The sequence below is a fragment of the Arctopsyche grandis genome, chromosome 9, assembly GCF_051622035.1.
Source record: "Arctopsyche grandis isolate Sample6627 chromosome 9, ASM5162203v2, whole genome shotgun sequence".
Lineage (NCBI taxonomy): Eukaryota > Metazoa > Arthropoda > Insecta > Trichoptera > Hydropsychidae > Arctopsyche > Arctopsyche grandis.
Window position 1 is genome coordinate 15,562,310 of NC_135363.1, and position 20,105 is coordinate 15,582,414.

General features: G+C 33.2%; 1 protein-coding gene across 6 annotated transcripts in view; it reads right to left on the bottom strand.

Moving 5' to 3' along the window:
- The window catches only part of gsb (paired box protein gooseberry), a 37,599-nt gene extending 25,452 nt beyond the window's left edge, over positions 1-12,147 (bottom strand). For 3 of the 6 annotated variants that reach the window (XM_077437571.1, XM_077437575.1, XM_077437570.1), the window contains exon 1: positions 11,850-12,147. In XM_077437571.1, the coding sequence (XP_077293697.1) occupies positions 11,850-11,904 (55 nt within the window). In that variant the 5' untranslated portion in view covers positions 11,905-12,147. The remainder of the gene's footprint in view (positions 1-11,849) is intronic. The other 3 variants (XM_077437572.1, XM_077437574.1, XM_077437576.1) reach the window with 3 other exon arrangements.
- Between the last annotated feature and the right edge of the window lie 7,958 nt (positions 12,148-20,105).

Consider the following 20,105-nt stretch of genomic DNA (forward strand, 5'->3'; position numbering starts at 1 on the left):
CTGTGTGGCTTCTCTACCATGGACCTCTTGTCTGCCTCCTCATTATTATAATGAAGAAAATCAAAATGGGTCTACCAACAGCTGTTGTTGCAGACATGTTGGACACACTTTATAGCCGTGTTATCGACACCGTCAGCCACCTACCTTAAAAGCCGACAAATTAATACTTGAGTAAATTTAATAGTTTTAAAAAAGAAAAATTCACAAATAAAAAAAGGACTATTATATGCAAATCGGTAGGTAATATGAGATGAGAAGCTTAGTCAGCGGCCCAAGGCGATGCTCGCGAGATGACTACACGTTTATCGTATGTACTAATAAACATGTAAAATGTTCTTTGAACATCGAATAAATCGAATATTGATATTTCTCATAAAAAACTGTGAATTTGTACATAATTGCTTCAACGAAAAATCGATCAATATATTATGAATAGGTAGGTACGCTTTATTGAAATTGAAACGAGCGTATATTGAATTAAATTTAAAAAATAAATAAAAAATAACCATTTGAGTTATATGTATGAGGGCAAGATAATTGATTGTTTCGAGAGTGGAAAGACTGGTTTAAATGGAATATTTTGCGCAGTAATTACTTTCCCGTTTGCGGTTACATATTAAAAATAATTTAATAAAAAGCGTCAATATTGACGGAAAAAAATCCCGATCGGATTGAATAGCCAACAATCCATATACATACATACATAGTTGTTTTGTTAAAAATCAAAAGTAAGTATTTTAGGTGTAATTTACAACCATGAATATTAAAATGAGATACAAAAAAAATAGATTTATGATGAGTGCGGTCAATATAGAGCAATTTGCATCGATTATGGAAATAAATTTACATGCCTACAGGGAGTTAGAAAAGTTCTAAATTATTTAATTATTAATACTAATTCATTCATCGACAAATATCAATCTTTTAACAATCCTTTCACTTCACTAATAATATTACGGCGTTGACAAAGATAACATATTTTGACGATCAAATGTTTCAACAGTCATTGAAGATTAAGCAAATTTATAAGTTTGACTAAACGTCGCACAGATTCCAGGCCAATATTTATCGTTATATAAATTTCACGAATGTGCACACTAACGAAGGCATTTTTTTCTCTACAGAGACTAATTTTCATTCAGTCTAATATCATCATTATTTATCTACCGCATACGTGTGAGACAGGCGGGTGGTAAAGGCCGGTCGGGCCTTTGGGTAATAATTTCAAGCCACCGTGTAATAATGGTAAGGCCCCCGCCGGCTGATGACCATTACTACCGATATGCCGGAATCATCGTGGAATTATGTGAATCGGGATCATTAGCTGATCAATAGTTCCGATACTTCGATGGGGAGGAGGGGAGGGGTTAAAAGGCGGATAAAAGTGCGGTTTGCCATTAAAAAACCGAGAGATATACATATTCGAACAATCAGTCGGCATCGATCACAAACGAACGATCAGCATACTATAATTAACTTAACATTGCGAAAAAAAATAGCATACCTGGAAGTACTCAAATTTTAAGTGTGAAACACGTCCTGAATGATTGCTCCGTGTGCTCTATGAAAAATTCGATTGAGTTCTCACAATTATCGGCCTCTTTAATAGGCGTCGAAAATTTGGTACAATTAAAATAATCGCCAACAAAATTTAAGTAAATAAATTCATATACAATTTAGATTAATCCATAGCCAAAAAGTGAATCTCATACACCTGGAGCAACTAGAAAGTATGATACGCGTAATCAAAAATTGATTTCGTTCGATTGTAAGTATTACGCGTGTGTAATTCGGCAAGCAAAATTCAATACATACAACTTAATATGTAATTACGTGCATAAAATTACAAGTTACATATCATGTAATTAAATAATACTAAATAGAATTAAAAAAAAAACTCGTCGTAATACAACATCTAATACCAACATGTAGAAAAATAATTATACATGTACGTTTTTGCAACCTCTATAAAAAATTGAATTATTTTACATACGAATAAGCTATTAATTCTATAATAAAAATGGAAGGTTGTGAAAGTATTCAAGATATACGAGTGTATGTATACATGTATACGTATGTAAATGGAAAGAATATTAGGTGCCAAGTTGTCTGGTAGGCTAAAAATTCGAATGAAAAAAAATTAAACTATAAAATATGCCAGGTGTGTTGTTTTGAAGAGCTTCCTAGAGGTGATGCCCGACAAGACCATAAATAAGTTAATTAGTTGAACCGAAAACCATAAAATTTTCAAATTGCCAAAGCCGGCCGCGACTGCGTGATTTATTCCAGACCCTTTTTCGAATCTGTCTAACTGCAAAATTGAAACGGATAGGTCAGTGTAATACTACATATATGTATGTATGTATATTAGCCAGTTCTCCTGGAACTACCATTTCGAATAGATGGACGGCTGAAACAATTATCTCCGACGGTCATAGCGGGGTTAAAAAGCCGTCGTAGGTCGTTATGTCATTACGTGCCGTTTTGTCGGCTATTTCAATTCGGCTAATTAGGCATTATCCGGCCGGCTCGGCTGATTGATAGGCCGCGATCGCGAAAATGTCGATAATTGGCTCTGTAACCGTACAACGTCGAGTATCCACCGCGGAGATGGTGCTGTGAGCTAGCGATTGGAATGTGCGCGGTGGAAGAGCGTGCCGCCCTGGTGCCTCGGTGGATACTTACCATTATGCGACGCACGGCTCTGGCGATTGTCCCTTTCGCACGTGTCTTCTGCGGTATGTGTGCGTCTCTGTCTGTCGACAGGCCGCACAGGTGGGCGTCTGTCGGCGTTTAAAGGCAATGAAAAGTCTCTCGTCTTTTCTTCACCAAGTCTCGGGCCTCTTCGTCAACTCGAACGTCCACTATAGTCCGCGGGGAGACTCTTCGCGCAAAATGAGCCAAGTACGAATCGTCAAAACACGTCTTATATCGCTTCAAATTCAAATAAAAATACTAAGCTATTTTTTTATCAATAATCTGAACCGATTTGGTACATCACTTTTTCGCCACGACATTTTTTCCTCTTCAAAACACAATTATTATGGGCACCGAAAGTCAAAAGATCGAAAAAGCAAATATCGGAAGGCAAAGATCGAAAATCGAAAGATCAAAAAAAAAGGTTGCATGGTAAACGGTACTATGTATATATAACATATCAGTGGCATGCGGTGAAATTATCTCTCTTTTTGTCATACAGCCTTGTTTAATGTGCGCGCGCAGGATATGGGAGAAAAATCCTGTTCCTCTTGTATCCTGCTCGCGCAAATTAAGTGAGGATATACGACGGGGGGCAGAGAGAGTTTTACCGCACGCCACTGTTATATAATATATACTAACCGTTTTTCATATGTATTCATGGTAAACGAACATTTTCGATTTTTTAACATTCGGTGCGGTGACGGTCACCCAATTGTTATATGTACATATATATCCATATATAATAACCCAATTATTTTATGTAATGCTTTTAGATACATGATATGCGACACATTATTTTATTTTATTAAGTCAGCAGCATAGCTCAGCCGTTAAGCTTCTGCCTAACACTGAGAGGCGCCGGGTTCGATCCCAGGAGCTGACCTCGATTGAAAATAATTTTTATATCTGTATATCTGTAGTGCTGCTGGTCAGACCTGGATATTTGTGACTCCGGGTCGATCGTTTCCTATCAGAGTTTGCTAATTTTCTCTAATTTCAAACAATGCAGCACTTTTATTACATAAATCACGGTATTTCGAGAGGCTGGAGAACACGAAATTAACAATTAATTAATCCATTGAGACATCTATGGATTTAGATTTGTACATATTTTTTTATATATTGTATATACATTAAATACAGAAGATTTGTGATAGCAGGTAAGATGATTTTTTTTGCCAATTTTAAGGAACCGTTTCAACAATGATCAGATAAAATTCGCAAATTCTGATAATAAACGATCGACTTGGAGTCACACGACTTCGCAAATATTTGGTCTGACCAGTAGTACTACAGAAATACTTCCTAATAAATTCTTTTCAATCGAGATCAACCGAAAGCTTCAACCCGGGAACCTCTTGGTGGCGAGCATAAACGCAACCATTGAGCTTGGAAACAACATGGATGTTTTCGTGTATTTTGTTTCATAATTAATTACTCCACCGAGTTTAAACATACCAAATGTCGAATTTTTAAATTAAAAACCAACATCAATTAATTAATTACTCACACACGTACAATAATCAATCGGAAACAAATTAACATTTCACGCATGTACCTAAATGTCACATTTTACGGACAAATTTTTCATCTTATTCATTCGACCTTAACATCAATATTTATTAGTCGACAATAACTTCAAAATTTATTTTGCATAATTTAAAAAAATAATCTGACAAAGGCACACGGAATAATAATACAAGTCACTCACAGAGTTGCCCTCAAGTCACCCGGTGTGACTTTGCTCTAAGAGCCGGGCCACATCGGGGGACTTTGTTACCCAAGCGTAGTTGCTCATGGTTACCCAAATCGGGCAACCAGAAGCGACCAAGAATCCGCTCACTAATATAAGAGTATTCAATACGTGACGATACAGTCACACGTGTTCATATTTTTTTCGCTATGTAGTCGCCGCCAACTAATCGCCGAATTTGGCACCCCTCAATAGAACGCTATACAGTTTGAGGGATCGCGCTAGTCACTCAAGCAATAAAATCACCGTGACCAGACCGAACGCCGGCAACCGATCTTGTTGGTCGGGACTTTACGACTTGAGCAACCGGTGAATTGCTCTGTGTGGCATACTCCATACAATTGCATATCATCGAGAAAATCGGATAAAATTTTCGATTTCGACGGGGATTTGAACCCACGATAAAAAAAATTGCTTAATAAGTGAGCTACACTGTGGCTTGTGATGTTAATAAAGAAAATGCATGAGAAACTAAATGAATATTTATAAATCAACAACTCCGGTATTTTGTAGTAATTGTAGAAATCTTAAGCTAGCTTTACGTTTAACCTTTGATAATTTTATTAGAACTTCTTACGAGGATCTAAATTTCGATCAGAAACGTCGATGTGTTGGCTATTTGGTTTTGTTTGACCACCGTGGTCGGCGGCACCTTTTGATGTGCCCGCCCAGCGGCCATGCATCATGCATTATGTGTTGCCACTAATTCCCGTTTTCATCGCAATCTCAGACAAATCTCAGCGCGGATACCGATATCGCTGGTAGGCTATCGAACGCCTCACATCTACAACACACGAGGCGCATTTGTATTTCATTTAATATTATTTTTCTTTCTCCTTTCGCTCCGTCCCACACATTCCTCGGGATACCCGGTCCATCCCCGTCACTAATTGCTTTCATCCATCCCCTCGGGTGAGCACCCACTAGACACGACGCTAATTACGTCACAAGCATAATACATATGTACGTACACTCGTAAGTGACAGTTCTGTACGATGTCCAATAAATATTATAATTAATTTATGACCTGGCAGTTTTCGAAAATATCTTCAGTTATTTATGACGGGCTAGGTGTACAGATTTTTTTTAAATTAACCTATGCAAATTAGATGTTCTATTCTTAAAAAAAAATTACATACGAAAATTTCATACGCAGAGCACGAATATGATAATAAGGTTTGACGATCAAAGCATGCAATTTTTTCAGTTCATTTATTTTTATTTTCAATTCAAATTTCAAGCAACTCAAATGAGTTTAAATTAGTGAAAAATTTTATAACATTTGAATATTTAATTCACGTTCCAACACTTTATAGCAACTAATTTTTGGTAATTAAATATATTAGAAATCAATAAATTTTTATAACTTACAAAAGCTTTATACAAAATCTCATTGTAAAGATTACAACAAAATGTCTACAAAGGTATAAACACAGATTACCTAAACATAATCTGCTTTAGATCATCGACTTTAGAGAGTCTTTAATTAATATTGTGTATTAGATGTATTATGAGCATTTATAAGAATTATAGATAGGTTTTTGAGCTATTTTTCCTATTATGCTGTACATTAACATTAGTATTAATAATATTATATAATGCTATGATTACTAACAAAATTAAATTAAAATTGTAAAATAGAAAATGATCAGTTGATTAGTAGCTATTATAAAATAGATATAAGATGTATTGTGAACATAATTTAGTAATAATAAAAAGCATTTAAAAATCAAATCAAATTGGTATGTGCCACAAGAGAAAAGAACAAACTGCGGCATCTAATATATCCAAATTGGCCGGGAACATTGCAGCTCAATCATTTTTTATTTAACATTATTAATTAAGTATTTACTTAAGTACATACTTTTAAAAAAATTAGAAAGGTTGCAGACGAGTTAAAATTCTGAAGGAACTTTCCGAACAAAAATGAATAAATGAGTAATCAATTTTCATTATATCCGTTCGAAAATCGAGTTCGAAAGTATTCGAACGTGGAAAAACACTAATTATTAGGTATCATATGTCGGTATTTAATGCGTTGACCTGACCGGCAACATATTATATTTTTTTCAAAGCGTCAACACAAGAATGTGATGATACGGCCGATTTTTTCAACACAGGCACATATAGAGGAGGATTCCTTTGTGAACACACTAAAAAAAAGCGATGATTTGTATTGAAATATTTAGAGGTGGGTGAGTCGATTATCACACCTAATGGCACAGAAGAACACAACGAAAGTTCGATACATAAAGTGGAAACGCTTCGAGCATTTAATTCATCTGATTTTCGATTTAAAGTTGCGGCGACAAGTAGCAGGTTATACGAGTGCGCTTGTCAATCTCGTGTCGGCTAACGTTGTATGATTTTTACGAATGAGTACTCACGCTAATACGTATCATATAAGAAATACAAAAAAAAATCATTAATTTTTAACCAATGTACGTATGAAGGTACATTTACATATGTATGTAGGTATATTTGAAACATTATGTACGTCTCTATATATCATATGAATGTATTGCACCAATAAATTAATGGTGAAAAAAGTGGCGCTTAGCACATTTCAACAGCTACGCAGGAAGTCCTTTTATTGATTTCGGTTCGGCAATCGTCAAAGGACGATTTGGGCTACCCGCAGGGAGAAGATGGATCGCCACCTTGATAAATTGACCAATTCGCCCTTGGTTGCGTGCGAAAATAGCTGTAAGGGTGCATCTTCATACCCAAGCTACATGGTAGATAGATTCAATTCAGACAGAGAAAACAGTAATTTGGCATTTTATTGTGCGGTCTGTATTGATTGACATCACACCATTAAACGATTCTTAGCTTTCGGCTTGATTTTATATCTAAAAATGGTGTGATCTGGTCTCAAGAAATCGTTAAATCTGTTGATAATTATAGAAGGATTCATTAATAATGACAAGGGTTTCGGTTGCTCAGAAGTGTCACGTAAAACAAATCGCTTTTATGTGTATTGATTGATTGTTTACGAAAAACCCTCACAAATTGACTGTGGAAGCTCAACAGAAGTTCACCCCATGAAGAGCTTTTATATATGTACAGTACATACGTATTCGCAGAAATTGATGACTACTAACATTTACAAATTTTAAGTTAATTTTTGACAAAATATTCATATGATTTTATAATTACATATATGCACACGAAGTTTGAGAAAGAGAAATTAAATAATATATAAATAATTAAACGTTGTTTTTTCACTTTTATCCAAACGTATTGCAAAAAATTCATTATACATGGAATATTTCACCACGTGTTAAATTTAGATAGTGCTGTCTTCATAATGAAAAACTTGAAGGCGTATTATTTTTAAAGTAATTGTAACTTAATGGGCGATGGTAATCTACGCATTAACAAGTTCGAGACAATGAGACGTTTCATCGCTCCATATGCTTAGCATAAAACAGTGCGATCGTAAATTATATATTCAAATTAATTTTACGACTATAATAAATGTTATCAAGTGATATGATAATGATGGTGCTTCTCTCGAAGCGGCACAGAAAACGAGCCTTTCAAGTATGAGAATCGATTTATATGAGTATTATTTTTGAAAAAAATATCGCGACAACTTTGTGTAAGTACAGTCAACACGAGATGCTTATCGGTCGTATGAAATTTTCGCAAATGACCTCAAATGTGTAACCGTTATGGTGGATCGATTCGCGATGGCGTCTTTATCTCGTGTTCCTCATCTGAAATCGTCGTTCGGCGTATACAACGTTTTATTATCCTCTTCGTGTCCAACCAACAAGGGCTAATCTGGGCTGTGAGGGGATCCCCCTCACAACCTCAATCATCTCCGAGGATATTTCAACTCAGATGCCACATCAAGGTGCCGAACGTCGCGAGCTTTGACTTAAGCCTCCGAGGATTACCTCAGGGGCCCCGACTAAAAAGACACTCGTAAAAAAGGCTCCGAGTCTCTGTCTCTCGCTCTTTGAACCGCGCCGATTTCGTTTCGATTTTATTAATGTTCGAATATAAATTAAATTTGCCCATTTTACGCGTACGCGTTCGAATTTTATTCTGTTGAGAGAAAATAAAAGTTTTGAAACAATCGTAAGTCAAGAAACAACGTCGGTGCCGCAACGGCGACTTTGGTTCGATTTATTACAAAAATATTTCAGGTTTTAACATATTAATTATGAGGAAAAAAATATAAATGCATTTTTCGTCCTTTAAATCATACGTTTATTAAATGAGAAGTTCAACATTAATATCAACTGTCAATAAAAATAACTAATTCAATATTAGGTGCAAAAAACAAGGTTTTTTCATTGTCCCACGTATTGTTAATAGATAAACAACCCCTTAAATGATAAATTAAATTTACACGTGTCTAAAAATTGTGATATCATATAGGAAGGTATTATATTAATATGAATATTAAATATTATTACTGGATAAAAGCTTCTAAAATACGCCTCCATTCACTCCTATTCTAAACTACATTTGTTCACCTGATTCAATACATTTTTCTTACTTCATCAGAACTAGCAGAACCATATATTTTGTCCAATGTCCTAGCCTTTTTTTTATTTAAAAATAAGAATACCATACCAAGTTTAGATTCGATCACATGAACATAAAGTAGCAAGAACTTAGCACGCCAATTTAAAATATTGACTAGTCGTGATATACATACATACATATACTACATATATAAGAGTAATTAACCAAAAGTACTTGAAGAATTACGCAAATAATATCAATATTTAACTAACTCCATCCACCTTTAGAAAATGTATGGGTGACTTCAACGGCTGTATACAATTGAAACCCACTTATGTTATTTATATTTATTTATGTAACAAGTTAATAGTGCATTCTGCATATTTAGTTATATTTCAGTGTAAATATACCTAATAATTATGTAATATATGAATAACATCAAACAATGTCGAAAAGAAAGTACCTTCGGAAAAAATATTCAAAATATTTTTCAAAACAAAGTTTTGATGAGGATCGTTTGTTTCCATTATGAATCCATTTTATCCTGAGTTTTATCATAAAATATAGACCGATCACTATGAAGCGCATTCAACACGCTATTACGAGAGTGATCGAAGAGTCGGCACTCTTGTGTGCCCATAGTTCTCGGACACGTGTTTTCTTGTCCAATGGACGTAATAACGTCATAATACAAAATTATCGATTCAAGAGGTCCGATGACCGTTTTACCGGCCTTCGCCACAATGGGGCGATATTAAAAGCCTGTTAAAGCCAATGTAATAGGTAAATCTAGCGGTGTACGAACATACACATACAAGTGTATTATAAACGCGAGGAAGAAGAGGAGAGGAAAAAAACGGCTATAAATATATACCTGTGCCTTGTCGGCATTCTTAGGAGGTGCTTTTTTTCTTCGTCTCTCATAATGGTCCCCGTGTGGCGGAGGCGTCAAAAGAGAGTGACATCTGTTGTTGTTGTTGGCGGGGTGGGGTGTTCGTTATAAACGAAATGGGAATGTATGGGGCCGGCAACACTTAATGTGCGTATTTATACGTCTCTCATATGATTTATATGCCACCGAGAATGAAAAAGAGAGAGAAAGATATATTGTAATTTGGGAGAGTGCGTGCTTTTCACTTTGGGATGTCAGCCCTGCGTTTCCTAGGGAGAGTTAATTAACATCAATGGGAGATTAAAGTACGACTAATTCGAAAAGGCCGATTGAATACTGGAATGTACTGAAATATGAGATCCTTTCAAGCACATACTTTGAATTTCAATGCAGTTGAAATATTTAAGAGTGTAAATGAAACCCAAACGGCAAACTTGTACAATACAGGTAAATTCAAAACAATAATTTAAGATAACTATTTCGATATGATTTATGCTTTTATTACAAAAGGTGCGATAGCGACAAAGGAATACTCTCTTTACTTACTAAGTTTTAAATACTCGTCTGAGTAAAACTTTTTGCTGTGTGTTGGTATAGCTTGAATGCTATGAAATATGACTGTTTCTTCTTCAATACAAATATTTCGGCTGACGTTTATACAGCGTGCAATTAGTAGGAAAAACGGTTTTTGTTCTGAGAGAGAATATTGGTAGCTGTAAATTATCTGTAATATTTATGACTTTCGGTTCCTTTCGATAAACACAGTGGACGATTTTGGTAAAAATGAGCAAAAAATAAAACTCGTTATTCAAATTATTCGGAAATTGAAAGAGCGTCACAGGTAGAAATTTTCTTCGAGTAATGAACTTGTAGAATTCGAAATATATTAGATAAATTCGGTACAAAAATTGGGCAAAATAAAACGGAATAAATCAATTTCTTTCAATAAAAAAAATTTAAGCGCAGATAAGTATGTATCCATGTAATAGAAATTCAATTAAAAATATTGATTTTTTATTATGATTTAATATTATTTTTTAATAACATATGGATCAATAGAATAACATTAAAATATAAACAATCCATAACATCGAATGTAATAAAATAACGTTACGATTTTCAGTTAACAGGTATAATATTTTTAAAATATTCACACGAATATGTACAATTCATATCTTCCTTTAGTTGTTTTCAAATAATATTGACTTTCTTCTATAGTATTATAAAAGCCACTTTGAATATTAACAATATGGAAATACAAAATAGAATCACCTAATTTTGATGCGCAATTCATGTATAAAATCAGAATATTAGGGATAATTTTTATTTATTAATTCCCGTACCAACTATATATGTATTTAACAATTAGTCAACATTCAAATGCGTAGTATTTTACTGAACGTTTGCTCAATTTAAATAAGAGACAAATAATAAGTTTTATAAAAACTTTTCACAACAACTAAAAATTTAAGATACATATTATTTATTGCCCTACTTATTCTTGACAACACATATCAAAATCTAAGGTAGGTAGATAGGTATCATATATATTTTTTGCTTTTATGAAACATTATTTAAACTTTTTTATAAACAATCCAATAAGATAAATTATTTGTATATCATATCAAATTATTAATAAAATAAAATGAGTATCAAATCACGGCAACCATTCTTTTGCATACACTTTTTTCACAGACCAAAGGAACTAATTAATGGCAATTGTGCAAAATTTTGACCGAATTAAATCAAGAGTACAAATAATTTATACAAAAATAATATACATATGTATATTTCAAATTATTTTTCCTGTTTATATTAAATATATATATGATATTCCAATAAATAAATAAAGAACAGGCATTCCATGTGATTAGATCAAAAGGACCATTTGCAGACGTTGACAGGAAGATAAAAATATATTAAATTGCACAAAATTTTATAGATTTTCGTCATTCGCAGAACACACCCAGTACACTCACTCCCCGCACGATTAAAACAAGCACAAAATAATCATTAAATTACCTTGGAAGGGATATCCCGTGAAGTACGGCGTCATGTTGAGCGCCGACACAGCCATGTGGAATTATTTGTCGACAGATGAAGGAGAAGAAGGAGAGGCTAACAGTAGACCGATCACCAAAGCGTCACCAAAGCACCATCACAGTTTAAACCACTCTTGAATACAGACAGACGGATTGATAAGAGTTGTCCGTCAAAGACAGCACCCACGCTGCGGACCGTCTGAGAGATCACACGTCACTGGCGAGTATCGGCCACCAACACACCCGCCGAGGCGATCACCACTGGTCAGCATACCACTGGCAAGACGTCGACGTTGAGAAGCATCTTACCACCGCTGTCCCACTCTAGCGACCTGACATCATCACGCCAGAGCAAGATGGCCGCATTGGACTGCTTTTTCAGGCAGGAGGACCGCTCGACGGGGGACGCCCAATCCACGGTGTTTCACCATTGGTCTGTTGGGCTTCGAGAGGTGGGGCTGCTCTCTGGATCTACCTCCTCCCCTCTCCTTGGTGCTCGTGTTTGGCGTCCGCCTCTTCGCATGTCCAACAATAATAATAACGGTGGTAGCCCGATGGCGTGTCGTTGCCGCTCGAACGACTCGCGTGTGCTCTACTATGGAAAATGTATATAAATAAAACGACATTGTATGTATGTATTGTGGTGCAGTTCACAATATACTAGTGCATACTTGAGCCAATGTGCTTATTATGTATATTTGTTTGTGTGGGGCTGAGTGACCCACATTAGACCTGATGGGGTTATTTAAAAAAGCCTGTGATTTTTAAAATAAATATACATACCAGTGGCGTGCGACGACAAAAAGAGAGAGAGTTTCAGCGCACGCCACTGGTGTGTATATTTATTTAAAAAATCACAGGCTTTTTTGGGTTTGCTACAAATGATTGCAAACTACCCGGCTGCATGCTCATTTCGATTGAATTTCAGCATGTACGAAAGACTAGATATTCATGGGGTTTGGGCAGATGGCATTTCGATGTACATACATTGATGATTGGAAATTCTTAAAATTGAGTTGGATCTTTCTGGCAAGTTTAAAATGGCAAAAGCCGAGACAAAAGTATGAAATGAGCATGCAGCGAAATGAGCATGCGCCCGCTTGGTTTGCAATCGTTTGCAAAGCGCAGGGCCTTACTCAATGTGCACGGGTAGGATACAAGAGGAACAGCCTGTTCCTCTTGTATCCTGCTCGCGCACATTAAGTAAGGCTGTACGACAAAAAGAGAGAGAATTTTACCGCACGCCACTGATACATACATATATGCTTATTCAATTTGTGGCTATATAGAATTTTATTTGTAGATGATGATAGTAGTATATAATCTGTAAGTAAAGAAGTGTGCATACGCGTTGATTTTTTTTTAAATTATTGTCTACTAGTTGTTTTACCCGGCTTCGTTCAGTATTTGTAATATAAACAGCTTAAACATGGCGAATCTAATAGTAAATATTCAATTGTTTTTTATTAAATTTATTTGAATCGAAAAAAATATATATTCAAGCAATCTTACTTGCTTTCGATTTCCAACCAACTATAGTTACAAACTTACAAAGTCTCTTTGGAAATGATATATTAAAAGCTGGATTATATATGTATTATACCAGAATCTGGCGGTGACCCCCGGGCCTTCGCCCCCGGCGCCCCCAAGTCTTTCACCCCCGCCGCCCCCTGTACCCCGTCCCCATGTCGTCATGGAAATTTTGACTTGTTTTCGAAGTTCCCAACCATTATCAAACCAACAATATTTACATACAAAGTCTCTTTCGAAATTATGTATTAGATGTTTCATGTACACAGAAATAGTTGGGTACGTGGAATTAAAATCAAATACATAGAAAATATTCGCATTTGATTATATTCCCAATATTAATCAAAGTGTAAGATAGTTTCAACAAATCTTTCTTTTAACAAACGTTTTTTATTAAATTTGCATAGATTCTATGTATATATATGTACCTACAGTGGCGTAACTACCTAACAGCAGGGTTATGCAAAGCATGAGGGCCCAGATTGACAAGGGCCCAAATTTCTAAACACTCGATATGAAAAAATAATTATTATGAATCTAAAAATATCGAAAGTTAAAACAGAACATATACAATTTAAATTTGTTGAACAGTGGCTTAGAAAGTGAATTTTCATAAGTTTATGTTGTGTTAATGCTATTTTTTTTACTCTACCAATAACAGAGGCGAGTATTGAAAGATCTTTCAGTAAGTAAAAAATGATTAAAAACTACAAAATATCTCTATCGAACAACCAAGACTAAATAATCTCGCATTTTTGACCATTGAACATAAACGAGTATCAAAAATAGAACTTAAAAAAACCGTTAAAAGAAGGAGGAAATTTTAAAATGGCTGGGCTTATGATTTATTTTCTTATTTAGTCTATGTATTACGTGAATATTCATTATGTACAAATATGTATTTAGAATTATTTTATTTCATATTTAAAATGTAATTTTTGCATGACGGACCAAAATTTCTAGTTACGTCATTGGGTACGTATACATACATACGTATGTATGTATACGTACCCAGTATCGTTAATTCGTTTCATCGATAAAAAAATAATGGATATGATTTCATCAATTTTCTTACAAAGAAATAGGATTTCCAATAGAAAAATTTACAAAAAACTATAATGTATTGTTTGAATTTGGAAGAAATTAACTTTCTATAATTGATAGTTCACAGTAAAATACAAAAATTAAAGAAAAATAGAACGGGTTTGATAAAGATAATAAAAAAACAAGAATGAATGAAAATTAGCATTAGGATTTTATCCAATAGTGGACAATGATGAAAAATAAATAAATGAATAGGAGCTTTCTGTACTTAATAAATTAACTATAAATTGTAGATTCTAAAAGTCTATAGCTAATAATATCCATAATTATGTAGTCGTTTAATGATATTTACCGAAAAATAATGTTTCGATGGATGTGAATAGAAAACACAGCTCACATACATACATATGCACATATGCACAACAATTAGATCCGTCAAATCCGTAAAAATACCCAGCAATAAAAAGTATCCTTTGTATATGCATCCATCAGAGAAAGTGTCGGCGTTAATGTTATCATCAAAACGCGAGTTGTCCGTCATTTCAAAAGGTGATCAAGCATTCATTCAATCTGATCGTATGAATAGGGCCCGATCCTCGCCGACACTAAACCTGGATCGGGTTCATCATCGGTATATCATTTTCGAATATAAAAAGAAAACATGCTTATAACAACACACACACACATATTTCATAGTCATTTATCAACTATTTATCATTCGATCGCCTGCATACGTGATCCACAAAACTCGCAACGCTCGCTCGTGCACTCGGTAAACATATGAAGAAGGTCTCGTATTCGACCGAGAACCAAACAACCTCAGAAATATAAATCCAAACCAAATGAGATAAAAAAATTCACGATAATTTTTAAAATTTGTTTGTCATCGAAAAACTCTACAATCTTAATTGTAAAATAATAAAACTATTTTTTACATTATTTCACAATATGAGTATACATACATCAACTATACATATCATATAAAATGATATCACTGTTCGACACGAAAAATGGTTCAGAGATTGAGATATGACTTTTCTTATAGATTCGGTTATTTTATCGAGGTAAGCCAGTTATCAATAGAATTTTTGTTATTAATCCACAAGAATAGTCGAAATATGATTTTTCTAAGTGGAATTTTATTTAATTCTCATACACAGACAATTTAACATATAATCCCTATTAAATCAATTCAGATTCGTGTAAATACTAGTAAATAATAGTAGCGAATTTTTAGCTCGCAATTTTACCGATTTAAAATTCAGCAAACTTCCAATTAGCCCTTTTAAACGAAAATAAAAAATAGTGTGGCCAGAACACTATCCCAATAAACATGTATCAATAGAAAATACACAATATAAAATATTATTAGCAGTGGAAAAAAATCCCAAGTGAAAATACGTACTTTTGACTTTTGATTTGAACTGGACGACTACTTAGAGAGATTTGAAAGCTGAAAAGTACTAAAAATGAAAGATAAAATACCCGACTATCGATTACAATATTCATTTTGAACAAAAAATTGACAGATTTTTAGACATCGACCGAACAACACCAAGATATAGAAAAATCGCGCGATTTAAAAAACACATATACATACATATCTCCGAATCTCGAGACAATCAACATTTTTATTACCATATTCATGTTCACTGGGCATAGATCTATAAGAAAAGTCATATCTTGTCTCTGAACCAAAAAAAAGTCGTCATTTATCGAACAGTGTATTTAGCACGAAAGCAATATAATTTTATATAAGTGAACCTAATAGCTCTCTGCTTATTATCGTAAAACATTCTTACCTGCACAGAAGCTATGATCTGTCGTTACAAAGTTCATGTGTTTTGCGTCTGAGCCGACGAATCCACACTCTCATTATTATACACTATAACAACGATCAATGTTATAAATTAACAGTGGCGGCCCGTTGCCTTTAGGGACATAGTGCCTATTCATATTGGGACTTAATTAAAATGAATAGTTCAACTTGTGAGCACAGCAACATTCAATAAATATTTATCCATTAATTTGTATATGTTGGAATTTGATAATTGAATTTGATCTATGATTTCACCCTTATTGTAACAGCAAACTGCTACATTGAGTAAGAGTAATTCATGTGGATCGATAATCCATATGAATTATTCATTAGTACAGCTGTTACAAATCTTTGCATATTAAGCTTATATAGAAAACATTTTTCTTAATATTGACTTTATGGCAGCGATTTCCAAACTGGGAGGCGCAGACCAGTACAAAGGGACGCGAAAAGCTAGTTCATAACATAATATAATAAAATAATATATGCTTTTAAAACATAACATTAAAATATGTTCCTGAAACCCACATAATTTAAATGACAGGGAACAAAGAAGTAGAAACATCAAGACAAGAAAATACGATTCATCTTGTTTATCAATGGGATTAACACGTGCTCAGGGTCCGATTTAGATGAAGAGAGCTATTCCACTTACGAAGTCCTTCCACATCCCATTTTTATTTTTTTAAATCACATGACAGATAATAATAGAATACTTCAATACTAAAATATTTCAATATGGTAAATGCAATATGTATGTCGTGATTAGTATAATTTATATTCTAATTATTATTGTGATCTATGATAAATTTATGCATTAATTAACTTATGCCATATCTGGCAATTATAACAACAATTAATCAAACACGATATTTACAAAAAAAAAAAAAACAAAATTTGAATAATAAAAATCATTTGACGACAAAAAATAAATACACAATCAAAATTATCATATTTTCTATCAAATTAAATTAAATTTATTCAATATACTAAACCAAATTTAATTCATACTTAAACTAAACCAAATCGAACTTAATTCAAACAAAATCACAAAAAAGAAAATATCAAATTATAGGTATGTACCTACATACATATGTATTATCATATTAAATTTTATGTTTATTGTTATTTTATAAAAGCGGATCTTTTATAAAATGTTTATTGTTATTTTATAAAAAGATCTGATTCAATCCATATAAGGCTAAATAATACATTTAAAACAAAAAAGTAGATTAAAAGAATTTCTTTCTAATTTTTTTACATTGAAATCTTCTATAAGTTATTTTTAGTTTTTTTACATTGAAATACTGATAGAAGACAACCTCTTCTGGTCATTGTGCTTCTTAATTCATTTTTGATATTTTTTAAGTCTTGAAAATGACCTTTCTTCAGTAGAGTTAATGGCTATTAAATTGAGAAATAGCTGCAAGATTGATTCCACATTGGGGAAGGCCACCTGAATATTTTCTTGGAACATTATTTGATACAAGTCTGTATGCTATAAAGTGGAATTTGTTGAGGTTTGTTTGTCTCACGTTTGTATAGGAATGTAATAGTTCTTCGTTAAGATTTTGGTTGACATCTTCTGGGTATGCTTGCATTAACAACTCAACACCTCGTTTAATTTCTACCTTTGATAATTCAAGATCGGCAAGAAAGGAAAATAATTTCACTATATAATAGCTAACATCATAAACAGAAGCTCTTTTTATTAAATTTGATTCTAGTGCATCAAATATAGGAATAAATGATTTTACCCTAAATTTATTTCTTAAATAGAATATATTTTAATATAAAATAAATATTATTTTCGGTGTGATAGCCGGCTTTTTAATTATTATTTCGTATTCGATCGTCTTAATGTATCATTCTGTATTTTTCATCATTAATTATTATAACTTCAGGGTTCGAAAATATTAGAAATCTTAACAAACATCAAATACGTTTCGGTTTCAGAGAGCAGTTTATGATATTGCCTAGTTGTACAACAGACAGCTCTTGTCGGCATTGAGTCTGTATACTTATTTTTTCCGAGAAAGGTATAAAGTGTGCAAAAATAGCAACGTATTAAGTCAGTTAAAGTGTTCGAATGTTCGATATTTTACATATTTATGTACATATTTTTGATCGTAAAATTAATTTAATTATTATTAATTTTATACAGCTTGGGTGAAGGCTCCTCTAGGTCTTAAGGCCCTAAGCTGAAGCTTATTAGCCTTTAGGTAAATCCGGCCCTACAAGTGCTATTACTTATTTATTTATTTATTTTACATATGTATATACCAGGAAGGCCTTACAGGTAACCCCAAATGCGCCTTCCTGGCCAATTACAAACATTGCAGTATTTTTTTTTATTATACAAGTCACTGAATTACCTATATGTAGGTGACATGGAAAGATCAATGTGTTAGCTCTTTATGAAAGTTTTGGCTGCAGATAGTATGAAACCAAGTAAATTAAAACAGCACCATAGAAAATAAGATTAGTTTGATAATCAGAAGCAAACATTCAAGAATTTTTTTTTTGTTCCATCAAATGCATTGCTAGCATCGTACAAAGTTTCTTACACAATCGCAAAATGTAAGAAACCACATACAATAGGAAAGACATTAGTTTTGCCAGCAGCTATTGATATGGTAAAAATAAGAATTGAGACAAATATCACGTGCTCATAATACAGTTGGAAGAAGAGTTTTATTTGTTCTGTCAATTATATTTGTATTTTTTTTTATATTAATACATTTTATCGTTGAAAATGTGTTTGTATTATTTTATGAACTATATAAATAATGGGAAGGCGCTAAGATTAGATTTTTATAGAAGGCTCAGTAGCATTACTCTTGGATACTATTTTATGGTTCCCATTTAAAATCTTCCATCTGAATTAAATTGTGACATATTTTGACACAAAATTTCTATTCCAATTCAATCTGTACCATATCATAAAGAGTCAGTTGTGTCACCCTAATGGTTTCCATGGGTTTCCGGAAACCCGGGATTAAAAACCAAAAGTTTCCGAAAGCCCATCGTTAGAAACCTAAAAAATTCATATAATTTTTGTCAAAATTATACAATCATTATTATACAAATCTTGAAAATTCAATGAACTCGTAAATTTTTAAATTTCGATGAACAATTTGCGGGATTATATCGACGATCGCGATTTATCAATAAATCGAATTCCGAAAAGTGTCCAAGAAGGTAAGAAAATAGCTCAAGTTATTGCTGTAAGCTCTACAGAAGCAGAAAGGGCATTTAGTTTAATGAATAATATTGCTAATGATCAAATAAATTGTTTAACTGCAGATAACATACGTATACCACTTCATGACTATTAACTTCGTGGAAAGCCACATTATGAATTTGATGGAAAACCATTTGTTGAATTGTATTTACGTCAGAGGCATCACACTGCTGATGATATTAGAATAAGAAAAAATCCACTGCTTATGTATCAAATAAAAAGGTATATGGAGCTTGTTTTAATAGTATTTACTCTTGTAGTTTTATCAATACAGAATTTACATAATAGTAATTTATTTTTAAATTTACTATCTTGTTTTTTCTTTAATTTTAATTTTCTGTATATTAAACGTAATTTAGATACTAACAGACCTTCCCCAAAGTAACATTCCTGCCCAGATCATTTTCCTAGTGAGGGGATAAACAACAACCTTCTCGCGGTCCTCACTGAACAGTATTGTTCAAAATTGAATTAGAAGTACATACATTATTTTCTTATTTAAAATTTGATTTCTGAACGTTAATGACAAAGAGAAGCTTGATAAAATATAGATGTAGATTTACACCAAATAGTAATTAATATACTTCATAAATTAAATA